The 23,726-nt window shown below is 45.5% G+C and overlaps 1 protein-coding gene across 1 annotated transcript; it reads right to left on the reverse strand.

Annotated features, from left to right (window-relative positions):
• Positions 1–254: 254 nt before the first annotated feature.
• PARP16 (poly(ADP-ribose) polymerase family member 16) lies at positions 255–15,760 on the reverse strand. Its single transcript, XM_056865917.1, has 6 exons — positions 15,566–15,760; positions 11,172–11,309; positions 8,696–8,902; positions 4,262–4,433; positions 2,625–2,766; positions 255–396 (listed from the first exon to the last, which is right to left on the reverse strand). The coding sequence occupies exons 1-6, from the start codon at positions 15,758–15,760 to the stop codon at positions 255–257; spliced, it is 996 nt and encodes a 331-aa protein (XP_056721895.1).
• Between the last annotated feature and the right edge of the window lie 7,966 nt (positions 15,761–23,726).

Here is a 23,726-nt window from a genome sequence, read left to right on the forward strand (position 1 = left end):
CATGCTGGCTTTCCCAGGGCCAGAAACAGAGGACTCCGTCTCACCGTTTCTTTTTTCATGGAAAGGAGACAAAACTCAAGCATCGGTCCAGTGTCAAGGTCAGCCTGGAAGTTTCAGAAAGCCAAAACCACTCAGTTTGCCCCTTCTTCGCTCCCGGTGCCCCTCCGTTCCGGAGCTTTGGAGCAACAGAAACTTTGCAGCTCTCGCATTAAGGCATGTGGTGAAAAGCTGGTGGCCCCGCCGAGGCCTGAAGTTCATTGTTCTACGTCGAAAAGCTTGTTCCAGTAGTAGGCAAAAGTTGGGGAGTTGCAGGCTCCGATGGCGACCAACAGGAGCAGATAGAAAGTCATTGCGATGCCAAAGCAGTGTTTCGAAACCCACGATTGACCGGCAGGCCTGCAAAGGGGGAGGAAATCCAACACTGCTGTTACTGAGCCTGCATGCAAAGAAGCTGCCATTCCATCCTTGGAGGCTAAAGCTTGGATAATGATATCTCTATTTCCATTTTAAAATTTTTATTCTCCCGGCAGGTGCTATTTGCATCATCTTGCTAATGATGGTTTTCGAAGCACATGGCCAAAATGGGTTGATAGTAAGTTACAAAAACTGGGCTTTCCCCTTGAGTCTCTTAAGCAAACGGAGTATACCTATGCATGTTTGACAAATGCAGCGCGTGCTACAGAGACCAGAGGGTTTGTTAACATAAGAAAGGCCCTACTGGATCAGACCCAGGCCCATCAAGTCCAGCAGTCTCTTCACACAGCGGCCATCCAGGTGCCTCTAGGAAGCCCCCCAAACAAGACAACTACAGCAGCGTTATCTTGCCTGTGTTCCACAGCACCTAATATAATAGCACCTATTATAATGGGCATGCTCATAAGAACTTAAGAAAAGCCCTGCTGGATCAGACCAACGTCCATCAAGTCCAGCAGTCTGTTCACACAGCAGCCAACCAGGTGCCTCTAGGAAGCAAGATGACTGCAGCAGCATGATCCTGCCTGTGTTCCACCACACCTCATATAATAGGCATGCTCCTCTGATCCTGGACAGACTGGGTATGCATCATGACCAGTATCCATTTTGACTGGTAGCCATGGATAGCCCTCTCCTCCATGAACATGCCCTCTTCAAGCCTTTCAAGTTGGCAGCCATCACCACATCCTGGACAGGGAGTTCCACAACTGTTCCTTGTTTGAGTCTTTCAATCTCAAAAACCTTACTTGCATATCGTAAGCTCCTAACAGTCCCTAAATACTGGATCTTTTTTTTTCTAAAGATGTGCTACTGCTAGGGGAACTATTATGCAGGTCTGCAGGGGTCTCTTTGAGGGGCTTTCTGATTGTAAATCTGGAAAATGAGACGTGATTTGGCATTTCATTTATTTCATAAAGAGTCTCAAAACGGCTTACAATCGCTTTCCTTTCCTCTCCCCACAACAGGCACCTTGCGAGGTAGGTGGGGCCCAGAGTGCGGAGAGAACTGTGACTAGCCGAAGATCACGCAGCAGGCCTCATGTGGAGGAGTGGGGAACTGAGCCCGGTTCACCATTTAGAGTCCACCGCTCCTAACCACTATACCATGCTGGTTCTCTAAGTGGACCACAATGTACATTCAGAAATGGACCCCAGCTCCAGAGATGGAAATTGTAGCTAAATTGTCAGTGGAGGTTGCTCCTCATGTGACTGTTGCAGTGGCAAAATTCCTGCCTGTGGCATTCAATAATAACAATGATGTCTCATAATGTAACTGTACCATTTATAATTATGTACCTTGTTTTATCCTATATTTGCTTATGACCAGTTGGTCTTCAAGCATAAATAAAGAAGTGAAAAGAACCTACCTCAGGCAGTTTTTTGCAGATTGCAACGATATGGACAGGACTCTCTCTACATCCCACCACCTATCACTTTTATCCTTTTTTTTTTTATTTAAATGTGGTTTCGCCAACCGCCATGACCCCTGTTTAATTGCAAGTTAAACCACAGCGGGGGGCTGTCTCTAAGCCTCCCTGAAGGGCCCACGCCTCAAACGCTGGGCACAAAAAACACAAGGAAGAGTCCATAAGAACACACTCAGGGTTCTGTGCACACGCGGAAGCCAAAAGAAAAACAAAATGGCTGCGAGGGCTGTGCCCTCCCCATCTGAGGACACAGCCTGGCTTCTACGTTGCGGGTAGCAGGGAGAACAGGGAAACTCAAGTTTTTAGATTCTCTGAGGAACATTTTTATTCTTTATTTTAGAAGAGGACGAGTTGGTTTTTAATATGCCGACTTTAATTACCACTTAAGGAAGAATCAAACTTGCTTACAATCACCTTCCCTTCCCCTCCCCACAACAGACACCATGTGAGGTAGGTGGGGCTAAGAGAGATCCAAGAAAGCTGTGGCTGGTCCAAGTTCACCCAGCTGATTTCATGAGGAGGAGTGGGGAATCAAACCCGGTTCTCCAGTCCGCCGCTCTTAACCACTATGCCAAGTAACTGAACCAAGGTCACCCAGCAAGCTTCCATGGCAGAGCAGGGATTTGAACCTGGCTCTCCCAGATCCTAGTCCAACAGTCTAAGCACTGCACCACACTGACCCTCCCCATCCTTGGGGGCAGCCACTGCAGAGGAGAACACGTACCTCCGGTGCTGTTTCTGTGAATACACCAGCAAGTATTTCACCCGTATGAGCTGGTTGTTCGTAACCACAAAGTACTTTTGGGGGACGTCCCCCCCTTCGCTGTTCCTCACTCTGGCTCTCTTCTTGTCTATTTCTTTAGAATCTGTACAGGAAGAAAAGAGACCCTTTTAGAGACTAAGCAGAGCTTATGACAACAGTGGCGCCCGAGCATTAGAAATGTGCATGCTCCACGTTTGGCGCAGAGGAATCATAGAATAGAATCATGGAGTTGGAAAGGACCACCAGGGTCATCTAGTCCAACCCCCTGCACAATGCAGGAAATTCACAACTGCCTCCCCCCCACACCCCCAGTGACCCCTACTCCAGGTCCAGAAGATGGCCAAGATGCCCTCCCTCTCATGATCTGCCTAAGGTCACAGAATCAGCATTGCTGACAGATGGCCATCTAGCCTCTTCTTATAAACCTCCAGGGAAGGAGAACTCACCACCTCCCGAGGAAGCCTGTTCCACTGAGGAACCACTCTAAACTGTCAGAAAGTTCTTCCTAATCATAGAATCACAGAGCTGGAAGGGACCACCAGGGTCATTTAGTCCAACCCCCTGCACAATGCAGGAAATTCTGAACTACCTCCCCCATACACCCGCAGTGACTCCTACATGCCCAGAAGATGGCCAAGATGCCCTCTCTCTCATGATCTGCCTACGGTCATAGAATCAGCATCACTGACAGATGTCCATCTAACCTCTTCTTAAAAACCTCCAGGGAAGGAGCACTTACCACCTCTCGAGGAAGGGGGGAAATAAGGGGGGGGAGAAATCTCTGATAGAAGGGGGGAAAGTGCACAGCACCAGAGGCATTTATATAACAAATTGTAACTACTTCAAAAACATACAAAATACTCGTTACAACAGTACAAAGAAATTGTGAATTGCAATACAATTAAAATGAGCAAAAACTGTAGCATTGATTATGTTAGGAGCGGTGGACTCTAATCTGGAGATCCAGGTTTGATTCCCCACTCTTCCACAAGAGCAGTGGACTCTAACCTGGAAAACCAGGTTGGTTTCCCCACTCCTCCACATGAACCTTGGGCTAGTCACAGTTCTCTCCGAACTCTCTCAGCCGCACCTACCTCACAGGGTGTGTGTTGTGGGGAGGGGAAGGGAAGGAGATTATAAGCCAGTTTGATTCTCCTTAAAAGGTAGAGAAAATCAACATAAAAAAACCAACTCTTCTTCTATGCCAGCTAATGCCCCATTTTGATATCTCTTCTTCGGATTGTGGCTCTACAACAAACAATAGTAGAACAAGTACACCCATCAAATCTGCATCAAAATGGGACATTAGCTGGCATACCATTGCCGGCATACCATTGCTGTTGCGTTTTTTTTTTCCTTTTAAATTTTTTTAAAACTGTTGCAGTTTTGTGTACCATAATCAATAACAGTTATTGCTCATTATAATTGTACTGCAAAACATATTTCACAATTTCTTTGAACTGTCGTGAGAACTATTTTGTATGCTTTTGAAGTAGTTACCATTTACTATGTAAACACTTTTAATGCATCCTTTCTGGGGTCAATGGAGCAACAGTCCAACACGGCATAAAGCAGCTCCGGAGATCTTCCAGACTCACCTTTCTTCTGAACCTGGCATTTGACATCAGGGTGATCGATGATCTCACACACAGCCACGCAGCTCAGGACCGGGCCCATGACGCTGTGCTGCCAGCCGAGTCCATGGGGGCTGTAGAGGAGAGCAAGGCCCAGGTCACTTGTCAGGTAGGTGCCTTCCCCAAACAAGGAGGTCTGGAAAAACATAAAAGGGCATTGCACATGGACCCAATCTGCATTCAGCCTCCCTGGGCCAGAAGACATGGAATTCCTAAAGATGCTTTCTGAGAAGCAGATACTGCATTATCTGCTGGCAAGTAGGTCGGTCAATTGTGTGAGAGATGCGGCAGCTTGTAACTTTATAGCGTCAAGGTAAAATGAAATTTCATTTCCCCCCTTTTAAAGTGTGAAATGGTTGATGAATAGCCAATGGGTGTAGCCAACCAGGTACCTCTAAGAAGTTCATAAGCAAGACAACTGCAGCAGCATTATCCTGACTGAGTTCCACAGCACCTAATATGATAAGAACATAAGAAAATCCATGCTGGATCAGACCCAGGCCCGTCAAGTCCAGCAGTCTGTTCACACAGTGGCCAACCAGGTGCCTCTAAGAAGTCCACAAGCAAGACGACTGCGGCAGCATTATCCTGCCTGTGTTCCACAGCACCTAATATAAGTGGCCTGCTCCTCTGATCCTGGAGAGAACAGGTATTGCATCATGACTAGTATCCATTTTGACTAGTATATACTCTGTTTGATTGCTCGATGGTATGCCAATAAAGGTATTGAAACTGACTAGTAGCCATGGAGAGCCCTCTCCTCCATGAACATGTCCACTCCCCTCTTAAAGCCTTCCAAGTTGGCAGCCCTCACCACATCCTGGGGCAGGGAGTTCCACAATTTAACTATGTGTTGTGTGAAGAAATACTTTGGTTTGACTGTTTTGAATCTCTCTCCCTCCAGCTTCAGCAGATGACTCTCTCCATACCATGCATAATTTTACAGACCTCTATCCTGTCTCCCCTTGACTGCCTTCTTTCTTTCTATAGTCTTTGTTTCCCTTCTCCAAAAATACTAAGGCATTTCTAGAGCAAAATTCGAATCCAGCAGCACCTTAAAGTGGTCTTCCTTAAAATGGCCATTCCTACTTGTAACTGGCTCTCAAAAGCTCATACCCTGCAAATCTTGTTGGTCTCTAAGATGCTGCTGGACTCGAATCTAGCTCTTCTACGGCAGACCAACATGGCAACCCTCTGAAACTATCTTCCTAGTTGGCCTTTAAAGTGCTACCGGACTCGAACCTTGTACTGTAAACCAATATAGCTACCCGCTTGAAACTAAGGCATTCCTACTTCATGTTTCCTAAATACAAGCTAGGAGCCTGTAAGGAAAATCCTCTGGCAAGCCAATTCACTGTACAACTTTGTACACAAAGCTGACATAATGAATTTTAGGCTCAAAACACAGATGAGACAAAAAGAGATGGTTAATCTAATTGTTTATAAAAATTTAAAAGAGAAAGAGGGAGAGATGAGTATAGTGATAAGAAGTATTCCTCAAATGATGGCAACCATTTAAAAATTATTGGATTCAGATTAATTTACTTGTCAACATAACGCCAACAGGTTTTACAATATCATTAACGTGTTTTGTTATCAGCAGATTTGTCTTTGTAAAAATATGAAGTAAAGAAAGAAAAAAGGCTTAGCACAGCTTTTAGTTTAACCCAACATTTCCTAATGTGGGGGAGAGAAAAAAAAATCTCCTGATTTCAACATTCCTGGACGCTTTCACATTCCCAGCTTGGCCTCTCGAAGAGGTACCTTTTCAAAATAAGAAGTCCTGCCAAGAAACTCCTTCCTGTTCTTCTCCCCCAAAATATTCTGCAGAAACAGTTAGAAGGGAAGGAGGACATTTTTACTGTAAAAACATTAATGGTTCTGGATGCTACTCAAAGCCTGTGGGAACGGAGTGGGACAGAACACTCCTAAGCGAACACATCTGCCATTACACAAACACGATGCACTGACCAACTCCAAAGCAGTGCATTCAGAAACATGTAATGGGAGTTTATGGCACCTTAGAGGCACAGGTGGAGCCGATACCCAGGCTTTTCAGCACGGGACTACCGGCCTGTCCAGCCTGGTGCTGCCACCTGCTCCAGAGATTTGAGTCCAAGTCTCACCATGGTAGCAGAGGCAGCCTCCATCCCACCGTGAGCATCGCATGCATGCAGTCCCAAAAAGACTGGTCACTGCTGTCAGGGATAAACTACTGTCATCTAACTACTGTTAGACCTCACCTAGAGTACTGTGTTCAGTTTTGGGCACTGTAGTTTAAGAAAGATGTAGACAAGCGGGAACGTGTCCAGAGGAGGGCAACAAAGATGGTGAGGGATCTGAAGACTAAGTCCTATGAGGAAAGGTGGAAGGAGCTGGGTATGTTTAGCCTGAAGAGGAGAAGACTGAGAGGTGATAGGATAACCTTGAAGGTCTGTCATATATAGGATAGTGCCGAGTTGTTTTCTGTTGCTCCAGAAGGTCAGACCAGAACCAACAGGTTGAAATTAAATCAAAGGTTTATGTCTAGACATCAGGAAGAACTTTCTAACAGAGCAGTTCCTCAGTGGAACAGGCTTCCTTGGGAGGTGGTAAGCGCTCCTTCCCAGGAAGTTTTTAAGCAGAGGTTGGATGGCCATGTCAGCAAAGCTGATTTTATGACCTTAGGCAGATTGTGAGAGGGAGGGCATCTTGGCCATCTTCTGGGCATGGAGTAGGGGTCACTGGGTGTGTGTGGGGGAGGTAGTTGTGAATTTCCTGCATTGTTCAGGGGGTTGGACTAGATTACCTTGGTGGTCCCTTCCAACTCTGTGATTCTATGATTCTGTTGCAATGTTTATTGTCCGCATCCCCTTCCTTTCTTTACTGTTCTCTCCTCTTTCTGCATGAATGGGTGTCACACCTTTGATAGTTTTTCATTGTTTTCTGGTTCTGCAATCCTATTAATTTGAGAGGGAAAGCGGCATCGTACAGCCCGATCTCGTCAGATCTCGGAAGCTAAGCAGGGTCAGTAGAATCATAGAGACTGCACCAGAGAAATCAGAAGGAGACTGGGAAGGGCAGTCATGAAGGAGCTAGAAAAGATTCTGAAGTGTAAGGATTCTGAAGTGTCACTGGCAACCAAGATTAAGTTAATTCATGCCATCGTATTCTCTATTACTAGTTATGGGTGTGAAAGCTGGACATAGAAGAAAGCAGATAGGAAGAAAGTAGATTCCTTTGAAATGTGGTGTTGGAGGAAAGTGTTACGGATACCGTGGACTGCCAAAAAAACAAGTTAGTGGACTGCCAAAAAACAATACCAAGGACTGCCAAAAAAACAATACCAAGGACTGCCAAAAAAACAAATTAAGCCTGAACTGACAATAGAAGCTAAAATGACTAAACTGAAGCTATCGTACTTTGGTCACATTATGAGAAGACAAGAGTCACTAGAAAAGACAGTCATGCTAGGAAAAGTTGAGGGCAGCAGAAAAAGAGGAAGACCCAACAAGAGATGGATTGACTCAATAAAGGAAGCCACGGCCCTCAGTTTGCAAGATCTGAGCAAGGCTGTCAAAGACAGGACATTTTGGAGGACACTGATTCATAGGGTCACGAGTCGGAAGCGACTGGGTGGCACTTAACACACACACAGCATTATGTCTAATAATAATGAAAACATTTGAAATCTGATGCAGAGGCACGAAGTAAGCTTGTGCTGTTGGAAAAATGGCACCGATAGACTGGCTCAAAAATGCAATAAAGGTTGAGTAGCCCTTATCTGGACTGCTTGGGATCAGAAGTGGTCCATATTTCGGATCTTTCCGTATTTGGGAATATTTTAGAATTTTTGCACATACATAATGAGATATTTTGTGGATGGGACCCAAATGCATTTATGTTTCATATATGTTTTATATACACCTTATACACATACTGAATGTAATTTTAAACAGTATTTTTAATAATTTTGTGTACAACGAACTATCATAAAGGAAAGGTGTAACTATCTCGCCTGACTTCGAAGTGGAAGAGCATTAGATCTGCACTGCCCGGTCTCTCGGAGGTTAGGAGAGGCCGAGCGGCGCAGATCTGCCTGTGCACCAGCTCAAAAGGTCCGGTTTTCGGATCAGCCTGGATATTGGATGCCTGGATAAGGGATACTCAACCTGTATCTGTGAAGGGCAATAAAGCAAAGTGCAATAAAACAAGGAATGCCTGTAATTAATAATGGATGGTTGGAAAAGGCAAAACAGCCACACTGACTTTACCCGCTGCAAACCGGTTGAAAGAGGGGGCAGACTACCCCGCTGGCTGGCAGGCAGGCCTTCTAAACCATGACAGGACTGAGGCAAACACATCCTTAGAAGGTATAGCTGGGCTGAGGTCGGAGACAACCGAGACGGGGACCCCCACCTTGTTTAAGTGGCACTGCAAACCGTTGTGCACGATGGAATGGAAGTTTTCCAGGCGGCTCCCGTGGAAGGCGTAGATGAGGTCTCTGCCTCCCCGGGTTTCCTCGAACTTGGCGTCCATCTGACTGCAGTAGGTGATTTCAAACAGGAAATCCGGCGGAGGGACCGCAACACTGGGAACTCCGGTCAGCTCCTGGATCTTATTATACTTTTTAAAAAAATTAATTATATGTGTATAATTATATATGTATAAAGATAATATAGAAGAATAAGAATACAGAATAGCAAATTAGATCAATAAATTAGATTAATAAAGCACAATCAATACAATCATTACATCTAGATAACAGCTGATACAGTATGGGGGGGAAATGAGAGCTGACAGACAATATTCTTCTATGCAACAACAGTAAGACAACATTACATACTAGTGAAAACACTAATAGTTCCCCAATAATCATAATAGTCTTATAATAAAAACAAATGTTCTATATGAGGCTTATAAAATACCATTTTAAGATTAAACATTATTATGGAACTGGATTGTTATTAAAATCAGATTATTTAATCAAATATTAAATATTAGTTAATCAAATATTAAATATAAATATATTATTTAATCAAATATTAAAACCTATAATACATAAAATCATTTATAATATTACTTGTTTTATATTTCTAAGATTTCTCCCCCATTTCAAAATTTTTATTCTTCTCCCCCCCACCCCCCGATCTTCTTATACTTAGAAAGCAAGCGAGGTTTCTTTCACTTATTTGTTTAAAGGGTGGGGGGAACGCCTTGGCATCCAAAACTTACAAGTATTATTGTGTTGGTCTACGACCATAACAAGCAATTCATTCATTCATTTAAAACTTAAAAGGAGTGCAAGGAGGTGGATCCTGTCCCTATCCTATGACTCCACCGAGCAAAGTTTATTTAAACTTTTTAATACTCCCAGGAGCATGGTGTAGTGGTTAAGAGCGGTGGTTTGGAGCAGTGGACTCTAATCTGGAGAACCAGGTTTGATTCCCCACTCCTCCACATGAGCTGCAGATGCTAATCTGGTGAACTGGATTTGTTTCCCCTCTCCTGCACATGAAGCCAGCTTGGTAACCTTGGGCAAGTCACATTCTCTCAGCCCTACCTACCTCACAGGGTATCTGTTATGGGGAGGGGAAGGGGAGGGAAGGTGATTGTAAGCAGGCTGGAGTTTCCCTTAAGTGTTAGAGAAAGTCTGCATATAAAAAACCAACTCTTGTTCGTCTTCTTCTTCTTTCCTTTTGGCTCCAACTCCAGTCTTTCAGGATCTCCAGCAAATTAAGTGGTTCTTCCATTGGAGGCAAGAGACATTCAGAGGTGGTATGCCATTGCCTGCCTCCACATAGAGACTTCCTTGGTGGTCTTCCATCCAAGTATTAACCAGGGCCGACCCTGATTAGCTTCTGAGCTGTGACTGGCCCAAAGTCACCCAGCAGGTTTGGGGAGGGGCTGTGGCTCTGTGGTAGAGCCTCTGCTTGGCATGCAGAAGGTCCCAGGTTCAAACCCCGGCCTCTCCAGTTAAAGAGACGAGGCAGGTAAGTGATGTGAAAGACCTCTGCCTGAGACCCTGGAGAGCCGCTGCCAGCCTGAGTAGACAATACTAACTTTGATGGACCAAGGGTCCGATTCAGTAGAAGGCAGCTTCACGTGTTCATGTGGAGTGGAAAATCAAACCTGGTTCACCAGATTAGAGTCCGCCGCTCTGAACCACGACACCACGCTGGCTCTCAGTCAGTCACTGCACAGCGCTCAGTCAGGCTTGCACTGGAGGCAGTGCCTGATGGATCGGGCCCATTCTCAGCAATAAGGAGCTTGCAAACTGATAGCAGCGCACACCAAGCTTTACATAGTGGCTTTCCTCTGGGGAGCTTAAAACAGCATACCAGGACAGGTGGGAATTTTAAAATGTGAAGAATTTTAACTGTAATTGTGATGGTTAAATCGTTACAATACATTGTGAGCTGCCCCGAGCCCGGTGTTGCCGGGGAGGGGCGGAATATAAATCAAATAAATAAATGAATATCCAGGAAGTCTCTTCCTTCCACCAGACCACGACCCATTTAGTTTCAATGCAGTTTCTGCATCATGCTCCTTCAAGTCATGCCCTGACAACAACTCTTAGAAGATGACAAAAGAGGTGTCCCCAACCTTGCTTTTTATTGCACTGCTCTTTGCTTTGGAAGCGCGTTGGGGGGGTGGGGAGTCTTCCTTAGTTGCAAGATGCATTCATTTTTAAAAAAAACGAATGGCACATGTCAGTTGCCTTTCCCCAAAACGTTAATTTGATGCACACCCAAGTGGTAAACAATGTTATTTAAGTGACCCTCAACCCCAATTCTCTTAAAGAGCCAGCCCTGGAGTCCTACATGTAGCTGATTCCCCAAGAATCGCCAGAAATGGAAGATCAGATAAACCACTCTGCAACATTCACTCTCACCTCATTCTTGTTGGCGCTGTGTATAGTCAAGGCCTTGGAAGACAGGATCCAGCCCAACAGCTCCCAGGTCCTTTGAGGTGAGTTCTGGGGAGATGCCAGGAGCTCTTTCAAGCTCACTAATGCATTGGTGTCTGTGAGCTGAAAGAGAAGAAAGAAAGAAACACTTTTTGAGAGAGATTTCAGGTTTCTCTTGACCATCTCTCCTGGTACAATTGAGACCCCTAGTGGGTAAGCAAAGCCAATGTCTGGAGGCAACCCTGAATGAGTTCCATGGGGGCTTAATTGCAGGGAAAAATTATGTTCAGACAGGACTTACTTAATCTGATCTGGAGAACTGAATTTGATTTCCCACTCCTCCACATGAGTGGTGGACTCTAATCTGGAGAACCGGGTTGGATTCCCCGCTTCTTCTTCTACTTGGAATTATTGGGCCAGGAGGGAGTGGGGGGGGGGTCACAAGTCCTTGGGGAAGTTCGCCTTATGCCCTTTACTCCAAACTCTCCAACACTAGGGTTGTTTTTTCTGGAGAAATTTGTTTTCAGCCATTTGCCATGCTACAAGGATTTGTCCCCTTGCTGCAAGATCAGTCAGGACACTTTTCGGCAGCCGAAAAGTCTTCACACACTTGGTTTACACTCCACTCCATTTTCCAAGTTTTAACATTTCTCCCCCTCCCCAACAACAACAATGTGGACTAGAAGCTTAACGCTCAGGTTCCCCAGGATTCAGTTCCATCAGTCAGATTCTGCAGCAGTCTTTGTTGGGGCTTTCCGGCTTGGATACTGATTGTTAGCAAAGCTCCAACTTGTTTCTTTTACCAATTATTAGCAATACTTAAAACAACCCTCTTGCTTTACGAATGGGGATCACTAACAAACCTATACCCCCCCCAAGACAACATCCACCCAATCATTTTAATCACTCTCAACCAAAACCTGGTCTTCTGCCATAAAGGTAAAAAAGGTAAAGGTCCCCTGTGCAAGCACCGGGTCATTCCTGACCCATGGAGAACGTCACATCCCGACGTTTTCTAGGCAAACTTTGTTTGTGGGGTGGTTTGCCGTTGCCTTCCCCAGTCATCTTCCCTTTACCCCCAGCAAGCTGGGTACTCATTTGACCATATTACTCCTTAATTTAGTATATTTTTCAATTAAAAATATGGAAGTATCTATGAGAATTACCGGGAGGGTAGGCAGTGTGGTACAGCCCGATCTCATCAGGTCTCGGAAGCTAAGCAGGGTCAGCCCTGGTTAGTATTTGGATGGGAGACCACCAAAGAATACCAAGGTTGCTATGCAGAGGCAGGCAATGGCAAACTACTTCTGTTTGTCTGCCCCGACCTGGATAGCCCAGGCTAGTCTGATCTCATCTGATCTTGGAAGCTAAGCAGGATCAGCCCTGGTTAGTATTTGTATGGGAGACCACCAAGGAATACCAGGGTTGCTATGCAAAGGCAGGCACTGGCAAACCACCTCTATTAGTCTTTTGCCTTGAAAACCACATAAAGGGTCGCCATAAATTGGCTGTGACTTGACAGCACTTTATACACACACGAGGATTACCAAGGGGGGAAATCATATAAAAATAGACTATAAACAATAAAAAGAAACAACAAGAAGAAAATACAAAGCATTCAAACAATCAACATTATGAAAAGTTGGTCAAAGCAGTGCTCAGAGGCACACTGGATTTCATTTAACGCAACAAATTTAACTCAGGACTTTTAATATTTAACTAAATGTCACTTCTCCCTTTTACAATAAACAGGTAGGTAAAAAAGGTAACGGTAGAACTGACCCATGGGGTGACATCATATCCTGACGTTTACTAGTCAGACTTTGTTTATAATGTAGTTTGCCATCACCTTCCCCAGTTGTCTATACTTTACCCCCAGCAAGCTGGAAGGCTGAGTCAACCTTGAGCCAGCTACCTGAAACCGACTTCCGTCGGGATCGACCTCAGGTTGTGAGAAGAGCTTTGACTGCAGTACTGCAGCTTATTACTCTGCGCCATGGGGCTCCTAAAAGGTAGTCCCCTTGTGCAAGCATCTGGTCATTACTGACCCATGGGGTGCCGTCACATCCCGACGTTTACCAGGCAGACTCTGTTTAAGGGTGGTTTGCCATTGCCTTCCCCAGTCGTCTAACTTTACCCCAAGCAAGATGGCTACTCATTTTACCGACCTCGGAAGGATGGAAGGCTGAGTTAATCTTGAGCCGGCTACCTGAAACCAACTTCCCTCAGGATTGAATTCAGGTCATGAGCAGAGTTTGGACTGCAGCTTATGACTCTGCACCATGGTAGGTAGACTGGGTTATAAATCTCTGTTTATCTTATATGGCATCCATTTTGTCACACGTTTCCTCACTCTTGTGCTAGTGGGATTATTTGAACACATGAAGCTGCCTTATACTGAATCAGACCCTTCGTCCATCAAAGTCAGTCTTGTCTACTCAGACTGGCAGCAGCTTTCCAGGGTCTCAGGCAGAGGTCTTTCACACCACCTACTTGCCTAGTCCCTTTAACTGGAGATGCCAGGGATTGAACCTGGGACCTTCTGCATGCCAAGCAATGCTCTACCACTGAGCCACAGCCCCTCCCCAGTCCCTGAGAGATTGAAAACGACCCCCAGCAGTCTTCGAAGTGCTACCCAATGGGCAGAATTAAGCAAATGGAAAGCTGGATCTAATATCTAATTTTGCTGTAAACACTCAAGGGATCCTTCCCCTGAAATCTTCAGCTTGAAATGCAGAACTGCCATCTGGGAGAAAGTCATATTTCTTGCAATGTCAACAGCCGGCAGCCACTTGGTGACAAATTTTGATTCGCTGCCAGGGTGTGGTTAGAGGCCATTCCGATTCAGGCCACTCACAGCCTTCCCTCAAAAAGCCGTGTTACTATCAGGCACAGCTGCGTCTGCAACCTGGCACGGAAAAGAAATTGGACGTCACTCTCCTGCCCATGTTCATCTGAGACGTCATATTGTGCACCGTTTCCCCTAATTGTTCAGGAGGGCCTTTTAATAGAGGGCGTAGGGTCGTAATGAACGTCTGCAAAACTTTAGGCCATGTTCACGGCTTTGTTTGCTGTACACACCATACTATTGCAGTTTCCCTAATTTTATAGTCCAGTCACACTCACAGCCTAACCTACCTCACAGGGCTGTTGTAAGGAGAACCACGTAGGCCATTTTGGTTCCCCCCATTGGGGAGAAAGGTGAGATATAAATGAAGTCAATAAATAAATAATGAAAAAGGCTTGAATAAACTGAATTCAGCCCCAGGTTCATGTAGTGGTTAGAAGAAGAAGAGTTGGTTTTTATATGCCTACTTTCTCTGCCTCTTAAGGGAAACTCAAACTGGCTTACAATCACCTTCCCTTCCCCTCCCCACAACAGACACCCTGTGAGGTAGGCAGGGCTGTGAAAGTGTGACTAGCCCAAGGTCACCCAGCTGGTTTCACATGTCAGACTGGGGAAAACAAATCCAGTTCACCAGATTAGCCTCCACCGCTCATGTGGAAGAGCGGGGAATCAAGCCTGGTTCTCCAGATCAGAGTCTGCCACTTCAAACCACTGCTCTTAACCACTACACCACACTGGCTCTCATGTTTAAAAAATGTTTTTTTTAAAAAATACGTAAGCGCTATGTAAACGATAATATGATGATAACTGTATGTTTATTCGTTGTAATGTGATGTTGTTTGTGTGTTAGTTTATAAAAGAAATAAAACTTTTCAAAGAGCAAGCAAAGCAAAGCACCCTCTTTCTCTCGCCTCACTTCAAGGTCCCCGTCAGGTGTGAAAAGCAGGCTTTATATGCAGTGATGGCAAAACTAACCAATTTGGTGATAGGCAGATCGATGGAAGAATTTCAGAAGAAATAGGTGTTTTACTTTGATAACATAAAGTAGAGATCATAATTCAGTAAAGAAGGGTGGAGGCATATCAGTGCGTAACAAAATAGTAATATAAAGACAGTAGATTTATTATATATATGATATAGTTTAGCTGAAGTGATAGACGGAGAATAAAATTAAAGCACAGATTAAAAGAAACGCTACAAATGTGAGATAAGGATTGTATTAAGGACTGTATTGGTAGATAGTTTGGAGGGCTATAGGAATATAGATAAAGGATTTAACAATTATCAAAGAAATTTAAAATGAGTCTCCTGGAAGATTGATTATACTGTATGCATGTGAAGGAATGAGTATGTTAAGTGTGTTTTTAATTGAAATTTAATTGAAATTTAAAAATTATATATATATATATATATATATATATAATTATTTATATATATGCATGCATATGAGCCAACGACAGTCTTCTATGCCGGCCTGCAGTAACTCGGCTTTGGTTGCACGGGTCTCCCCACCCCGCCTCCGCCAACTCACTAGAGCCTCAAAGTCCTTGGCCTCCTCAGTGGCATAAACGCTGGGGAAGGGCCGAAGGGCAGAATCCCGCTTGTAGCTCTGCAGAGCCGAGGCAAAGAAGCTGCACTTGAGGTCAGCGGCCAAGAGGTCCACCTGGAGAGACTCCTTGGTCCTTTCGGCGAGGGTGGCATCCTCACCTGCACTCAGGGCCGGCATCCCCAGCAGGGCCTGTCAAGGGAAAACAGGGCAGGGTTAGAGGAGGGAGTCCAGGGAGGGCCTCATGTACCCCCCACTATGCAAAAGCCCCCCCAGATTTAAAAGAACCCCCAAGTGGTGCAGCCCAAGAGAATTCCCCCGGTGCAGGCAGCCATCCAACAGGTCAAGCCCCCCCCGTCCCCCAGAAAGCTTTTCTCCCAGACTCCAGCATGGTAACGCCTCCTGCCCTTAAAACCATCTCAACGAGACCGTTAGGGTGACAGGCTGCAACCCAGCAGGTCGAGCCAACCTTTCTCGGGCCAAGCTGTTCTACCTGTGTGGCAGCTGGTAGAGCAGTCGTGTAGCTCCCCCTTTCTTAAATACTCGCCACCCTGGGCCTCAATGAGGTCTCGGGTCTTTATTAGCCCCCTCTCCCTCCAGCAGCGGCTACGCGACAAGAAGCTCTGAAGAGGACTGGGCGAGCTCCTCCTTCCGCCGCCCGACCAAGCGCCTATTGAGCATGCGCAGCACTGCAGCTGAAGCCACAGCCTGCCCTCATTTCCTTTGGACATGCGCCGTAGTGACCGGTGAAGTCGCCCGTCTGCCCTTTGCTAACCCTCTTTTCTCCTTGAGCATGCGCAGTAGCAGCGGCTGAAGTTGACCCGGCCCTTTCTTTCGCTTTGAGCATGCTCAGTAACAGCCGGTGAAGCCTCGCCTTTGCCCTTCTCTTTCCCTTGCCCTGTTGAAAACGTAAGCAAGGAAGAATAAAGTCCGTTTATATATTTATTTTGAAAGTGGGGGGAGGAGCCCCTTTCATCCAAGCCGCCGCCCCGCCCCTTCGCCCTTGCACAGGCCAACCTTTGCAGGAGTTTGCTGCTGCCTCCAGCAACGCGCAGCTAACTTTGGAAACAAGACGAGGCTACAGCAAATGCCAGTTATAGTCAGGGCTTATAGGAGGGATGAGAAACATTTGCAAAAGAGGACAGCCGTACCTGTAGCCACGATGGTAGCGCAATGCCAAAATTACAGACACTGCTGTCCTCTTGACATTGTGCCTGTTGGTTTCCAAAGAGTAGAGCTTGATTCACCTGGCTGGCTTAAGTTTGACCCAGGAGGCTGGCTTCGAGGAAGCCTCGGTCTGATAAAGGCTCCGAACACTTTATTTAGGTTTATTTATGTATTTATTTATTTCAGTTTCTAGTCCGCCCTCAACCCCCAACCAAGGCCGGGCTCAGGGTGGGTTGCAACAGATTCATCACAATAAAAACATACAAACATCTATCTCATAATTAAAAGTATTAAAACAATAATAATAAATTAACACAACGATGGCATACCATCAGTAGAGTTGCCAGGTGCCTCTTTGCTACAGGCGGGAGGTTTTGGGGGCGGGGCCTGAGGAGGGCGGGGTTTGGGGAGGGACTTCAATGCCACAGAGTCCAATGGCCAAAGCAGCCATTTTCTCCAGGGGAACTGATCTCGATTGGCTGGAGATCAATTGCAATAGCAGGAGATCTCCAGGTAATACCTGGAGGTTGGCAACCTTAACCATCAGCAACTAGTTGCTGGAAAATTCCAAGAAGATCTATATAATAAAATAAAATAGGAAGGGAGGGAGGGAGGCCAGTGACATATGTCAACCTGCAGCTGCCCTCAACCATAGGCCTGGTGGAATACCTCCATCTTGCAGGCCCTGCGGAACTACTTGAAGTCCTGCAGAGCCACCAGGCAGGGTCCAGGGCTGAAGAAGCCCTGGCCCTTCTCAAGCACCAGGGTTACCATCCTCCAGGTATTAGCTGGAGATCCCCTGCTGTTACAACTGATCTCCAGCCGATAGAAACCAGTTCACCTGGAGAAAATGGCCACTTGGGCAATTGGACTCCATGGCACTGAAGTCCCTCCCCTCCCCAAACCCCACCCACCTCAGGCTCCACCCCCAAAGCCTCCCGCTGGTGGCGAAGAGGGACCTGGCAACCCTATTTCCCCCCCTCCACAGGAGATTCTGCTCTGTCCCTCGCCTTCAGCACTTAAGGGTGTGTTTCCATGACAAACTAGGGTTGCCAGCTGAAGACATTCCATCATCCGATAGGAGCCTAGGAAGGAAGAAGCCATTGTGGCGCTTTGAGATTTCTTAAGCATGGATTCTTTAAGTATTGGCTGATGAAGCTACCGTGTTTCCCCGAAAATAAGACATACCCATAAAATAAGGCGTAGCAGGATTTCCAAGCATTTGCACAGTATAAGCCGTACCCCGAAAATAAGACATAGTGATAGGCGTGGCTAGAGAGAGACTAAACTCCCCTGAGCCCCGCCCTCCGTGGGCCGTTGGGCTCAGTCTTCCCCTGTTCCCACACTCGGGCCCCGACCTCCCAGGGGGCCATCACTCCCGTTCCCCGTCTTCTCCCCACTTCCCTCTCCCACTGACGGCTCCCCCCGCGATCTGCCGCCACTCGCGGTGGACTCCCACTCCCCTGCTGGAACGCGGGGCCGAGCTTTGGCCTCTGTCGGGTCCCCTGGGTTGTCCCCCCACCCCCAGGACCCATGCCATCTGCCTCGGGCCAGCCCACTTCCCCCCGAGGTGCAAGGTCGGCGCTCGGCCTCCCCCCGTTTCCCCCTCCAGCTCTGCATCCGGCAGGCTCGGCCGCCCTCGCCTCCTCTTCCCCCCGGCCTGGTAAGTGGGGTTGCCTCCCCGGTCATTGCGGTTCTCCCGGAGGGTCCCCCGGTGTGGCGGTGGGGGCGAGGCGCAGTCCCAAGGGTCCGCCCCAGGTCGGGGACTCGGGACACATACCGTACTTATGGTAATAAAAAATAAGACATCCCCCGAAAATAAGGCATAGTGTGTCTTGTTGAGGAAAAATAAATATAAGACAGTGTCTTATTTTTGGGGAAACACAGTACTTTGGTGGTGAAAGCGTGATTATTAATCTGGAGAACATTTCCATAATACCATGCCTTATTTGATGAAGATATTGTGTGCCAGTATGTCTTGATTCATGGAGATACCTACACAAAATAAAAGAAACAAAGAATAGAAAAAAGCTGAGAATTTGTTGAAATATCATTTTGATATGAACTTACCTTGTACTTACCTCTGAAGAAGGCTCTCTCTCTCACACATTATCGTTGTGTTGTTTGTACATTGTTTGTTTATTGTGGTCTACACTATACACATATTGTGTTGGTCAGTTGTTATGTAATTAGTAAATCAGTTTTGTAATATTTTCACCTTTAGTGTTTGAATTGTCATTTATACATTATTCTGAGGTTTGGCAAGCGCTAATCTTTCTGAGAATGAGATCCAAGAAGCGTCAACGAACCTCTCCTGACAAACCTGATTCCCAGGGGAGGAAACAGCAGAGACTGGACCATTTTCTCAAAGAGAAGGACCTGGAGGATATTATATGCTTCTTTCCAACTAATAACAGATTTGGGGTCCTTGAGGAAGAGTCGGCACACGAGCCAGGAACAAATCAAGCCAAACTAAGAACTGATAAAAGTCCAGCTGGCCTCGTGTCTTCACCGGAGCAAGACGGACAATCAGAAGTGGAAAGATTACAGGGCATACAACAAGAAGAGGCAAGTACTCTCAAATGTCTAGCTAAGCAAACCTTTTTAATTGCTGATACAGTGCTTTGTATCTATGGTAAGCTAGACGGGATGAATATAATGTTAGAAGAACTAAAATCAACATTAAATAAACCTCAAGGGAAAGATAACGGAGAAACAAAGCAGGGGGAGGAAATGGGGGCAGATAGTGCTAGCTACTCCAAGAGGGTTACATCCTCCCTCACAAATTGCAACAACAGATGCACCGTACCCAGCGTATTTTACAGAAAAATCAAATTGTGCTGGATATTGGCAATCTCAATGTGAACCACAACAGGTGGAACAATAGAAGGGCTGTGTTCCAATCACTCTCACAGATTCTCAACTGTCCTCCCTCTGAGCTGGACATAGAGACACTCTTTTGGCTGCCATCCTGCAACTTCCATAAAAGAATTTTCATTACGTTTCAGCAGAATAAGATGCCTTCAAAATTATTAAAGAGAAATGGCTATTTGTCCAAGTTTCAGATCTCTGTGAAAAGAGTTTTCAAGGATAGCCAGTGCTTCCCATTACTCAAAGCAAAGACGAATCACAACAAAAGTGCACAGAAAGCTGAAGGAGCTGCTATAACTAATCACAGAGAGATAAGACGGCCAGCAAAGGCAACAGCTGGGCACTTAGCCAAAATTATCAGCCACCAGCTGAAGCCAATTACAGATGTTTTGACTGCAAAACCTAATGCAGCCTCTGAAAGAGACAGTGAAATCAATAAAGATGCCATAGACATCCCAGAAATTATGGAACTCTCCCCTCAAGATAATTTAGATAGTCAAAACCAATCTGAACTCCTTAGCACGTCAATGCCTCCTTTGGAATCATCAAGTTCAATAACAATTGAGGAGGCCCACGCAAGGCCCGAGCAATCTTTCCATCATGCCCTAGTCACTAGAAGCCCTCACCTGGAGCAACCAGAGAGTCCCACAAACAGGCAGCAAGAAATCTTGAAAAGCGCGGGAAGGTAATAATACATAATACTCATGTAGCCAATTTGGGGAAAAGGTTAGCCCGTTTGATAATCAATTTCCTCCGGACCAAAGGGGCACATTACATTCCAGCAGCACTCAAACTTTATCAGGCGAAAACCCTAGCACAAATGCTATATGGAACACAACTCGACTCTTCACCCTCTTGTCTTACTCCCATTGAATGTGTGCAATCTAAGTTCCTTAGAACTGCCCTGCAATTGCCAAGATGTGTTTCAAATGCTCTGATATGTTTAGAAACTGGCATGATGAAGGTGGAGGCAAGGATTGTCCTGTCCGCGATCTCTCTCTGGCTGAAAATTAACTTCAACCCTAATGGTCTTCTCCCACTGATCCTATGTGACTCCTTTAGATCCAGATGGGTGATAGCCATAGATGTCAAATTAAACAACTTGGGTTTTACACCCCCAGCTTTACTTCAGTTAGGGTGGGAACAAGCTAAGTTAATTATATCCCAAAGGATCAAAGACATTGAGAGACAAACATATCTAGCAAGGGCGCCTCTATTCACTGCACCCCTCCATACTAAATACATCCTAGCACCAGCAGCCTATCTCCACTATTTAGAGGTAAATAATTATAGAAGGACCTTTGCCCTGGCCAGATGTGTAGCCTTACCATCTGCTTTGCTTGAGGGGAAATATAAGAAGACACCCTGGGAAGAGAGATTCTGCCCCTGCAAATCAGGGGACTTAGAAACTGTTGCGCTCCTGAACTACATTATACGTTATACAATATACATTACCCCGTTTGACGTTTATTGAGCCCCTCTTATCGAGATTGAGACCTGACAGGGCAGGGGAAAGGTTTGAGATGCTCCTACAAGGGGGTAACCACTCTTCAGGTTGCGAAATTTTGTTTAGCAGCAATGAAAATTTGTCGCCTTAGAACAGCGCAATTGACAGATGTGTCCCAGCTGTAATTCTTTTTTAAAATGTTTTTAAAATGTTTTAAGACTCGGACTGTAATTCTTTGATTGTAAGAATCAATTAGTCCATGTTTTGACTGGCTAAGTGCCGCAAATAAATTATCTATCTGTCTATCATTATTCTGAGCCTTAAACTGGTATTTTTGTTAACCTCCTGATACTAGCTGGAAATCTCCTGCTATTGCAACTGATCTCCCGCCAATAGAGATCAGTTCACCTGGAGAAAATGGCCACTTTGGCAATAGGGAGAGCCTGGGGAGGGTGGAGTTTGGGGAGGGACCTCAGCAGGATATAATGCCAGAACCCCACCCCCAAGCTGCCATTTTCTCCAGGGGAACTGATCTCTAGTCTGGAGATTGGTTGAAATTCCAGGTGATCTCCAGCCCGCACCTGGAGGTTGGCAACCCTATGGAGGGGTTAAGTCTGTGTAGAAAAGACTCTTCTGGCAGTTCAAAAAGGAAACTCCCATGGACTCAAAACCACTGGTGCCGATACATGAAACGTTTATCCTTGAGAGAACTGAGAATGTAGCGAGTAAAAGGGAATCAGCATCAGCTGGGAAATGTGCGATGTTTCTAGCAAGCGCCAGTTCTGTCACCAGAGGGCAGCAGAGTATTTGGGAAGGTGGATGCCGAGCCCCCCCCCCCCCCCCGGCTGCGGTAACACAACCTGAGCAGCCCATAGAAAGAGGGGAAAGCTGCAAACTGCCTGGCCGGTCCACGCAAAATCCAAAAGCAAGAATAAAACCCATGCAATACCTTCTCTTCAGACCAGCCAAATCAATACAAAACAGTCTGCAAGCTTTTGAGACCAACAGAACTCTTCAGGCTGCATGTTATGAAATTTGAAAAGATGAGGGGGATTGGTTCTTGTAGGTTATCCGGGCTGTGTGACCGTGGTCTTGGTATTTTCTTTCCCGACGTTTCGCCAGCAGCTGTGGCAGGCCTCTTCAGAGGAGTAACACTGAAGGACAGTGTCAAGTGTGTAGGAAGAGTAATATATAGTCAGAAAGGGGTTGGATTGAGCTGAATCATTGTCCTGCAAAAAGTATCAAAGGTAATGTGCTAATCATTGTCCTGTAAGTATCAAGATAATGTGCTAATGAGGGTGTGGTACGTTAATATGGAACCATTGTATCCTGAAGTGATCTGTTAATGTGTGAAATCCAAAGATAATCTGCATGGCTATTGTGGACTGTAGTCTTTGTTAGTCTGGAGGTTTTCAGGACAGGAAGCCAAGCCTTATTCATTCTTAAACTCTCTTCTTTTCTGTTAAAGTTGTGCTGATGTTTATGAATTTCAATGGCTTCTCTGTGCAATCTGACAAATTAGTTGGTAGAATTGTCCAGTCTTTCAGTGTCTTGGAATAAGACCCTGTGTCCTGTTTGTGTCAGTCCATGTTCAGCCACTGCTGATTTCTCAGATTGGCCAAGTCTGCAGTATCTTTCATGTTCTTTTATCCTTGTTTGTATGCTGCGTTTTGTGGTCTCGATGTAAACTTGTCCGCAACTGCAAGGTAGACGATATACTCCTGCAGAGGTGAGGGGGTCTCTTTTGTCTTTTGCTGATCGTAGCATCTGTTGTATTTTCTTGGTGGGTTTAAACACTGTTTGTAGGTTATGATTTTTCAAAAGTTTCTCCATCCTATCAGTGACTCCTTTAATAAATGGCAAGAATACCTTTCCTATGGGAGACTGTTTTTCCTGAGTTTTCTGATTTTTGTTTGGTTTAGTGGCCCTTCTGATTTCATTTCTGGAATAGCCGTTTGCTAGCAGTGTGTGATTTAGATGATTAATTTCTTCCTTGAGAAACTGTGGTTCACAGATGAGGGGGAGTTTTTTTAGGTCAAGATCCAGTCAGCTCAAAGCAGCCTGCCTGGCTTGGACTCCCCACACCTGCCCGCAAGTCTCCCACCTAGTCTGTTGCTTCTGCTCCCCATCCTGAAGCTGAATACCTTCAAAGAATGCAATATATTATAATACACATTCTCAGCCTAACCTACTTTGCAAGAGTGCAGTAGCACCTCAAAGACTAACAAAATTTCTGGCAGCGTATGAGCTTTTGTGAGTCACCGTTCACTTCTTTAGATACTGCTACAATTCTCTGTAGTCTGGAGATCAGTTGAAAGTCCAGGTGATCTCCAGCCTGCACCTGGAGGTTGGCAACCCTGTGGAGGGGTTAAGTCTGCAAAGAAGATCCTTGTGTATCTGAAGAAGTGAGCTGTGGTTCATGAAAGCTCATACCCTGCCAGAAATTTTGTTAGTCTTTTTTATTTTTATTTTTTTATTATAAAGAAAAGGGGTAGGGGAAATACAGGAAAGGGAGCATAAACATCACATAACTACATGGCCTGCATAAATCAGGATGTTTACCCAACACAGAAATATGGTTTATAAAGATATCAAAGTATTATCGATTCTAGCCTTCTAACATCAATCATTTTACCACACTTTGTTAAACCTTTACATGTT

The sequence above is a fragment of the Euleptes europaea genome, chromosome 20 (assembly GCF_029931775.1).
Source record: "Euleptes europaea isolate rEulEur1 chromosome 20, rEulEur1.hap1, whole genome shotgun sequence".
NCBI lineage: Eukaryota > Metazoa > Chordata > Lepidosauria > Squamata > Sphaerodactylidae > Euleptes > Euleptes europaea.

Bases quoted from the DNA above. Each gene is read 5' to 3' on its own strand.
- PARP16 (XM_056865917.1), bottom strand. From the start codon at position 15,760: ATGCCGGCCCTGAGTGCAGGTGAGGATGCCACCCTCGCCGAAAGGACC. The intron at 4,434-8,695 runs GTGGGGGTCCCC...ATGTTTTTCCAG, and splicing joins TGCAGTGCCACTTAAACAAG to ACCTCCTTGTTTGGGGAAGG. The intron at 397-2,624 runs GTACGTGTTCTC...CCCCCTTTGCAG, and splicing joins TCACAGAAACAGCACCGGAG to GCCTGCCGGTCAATCGTGGG.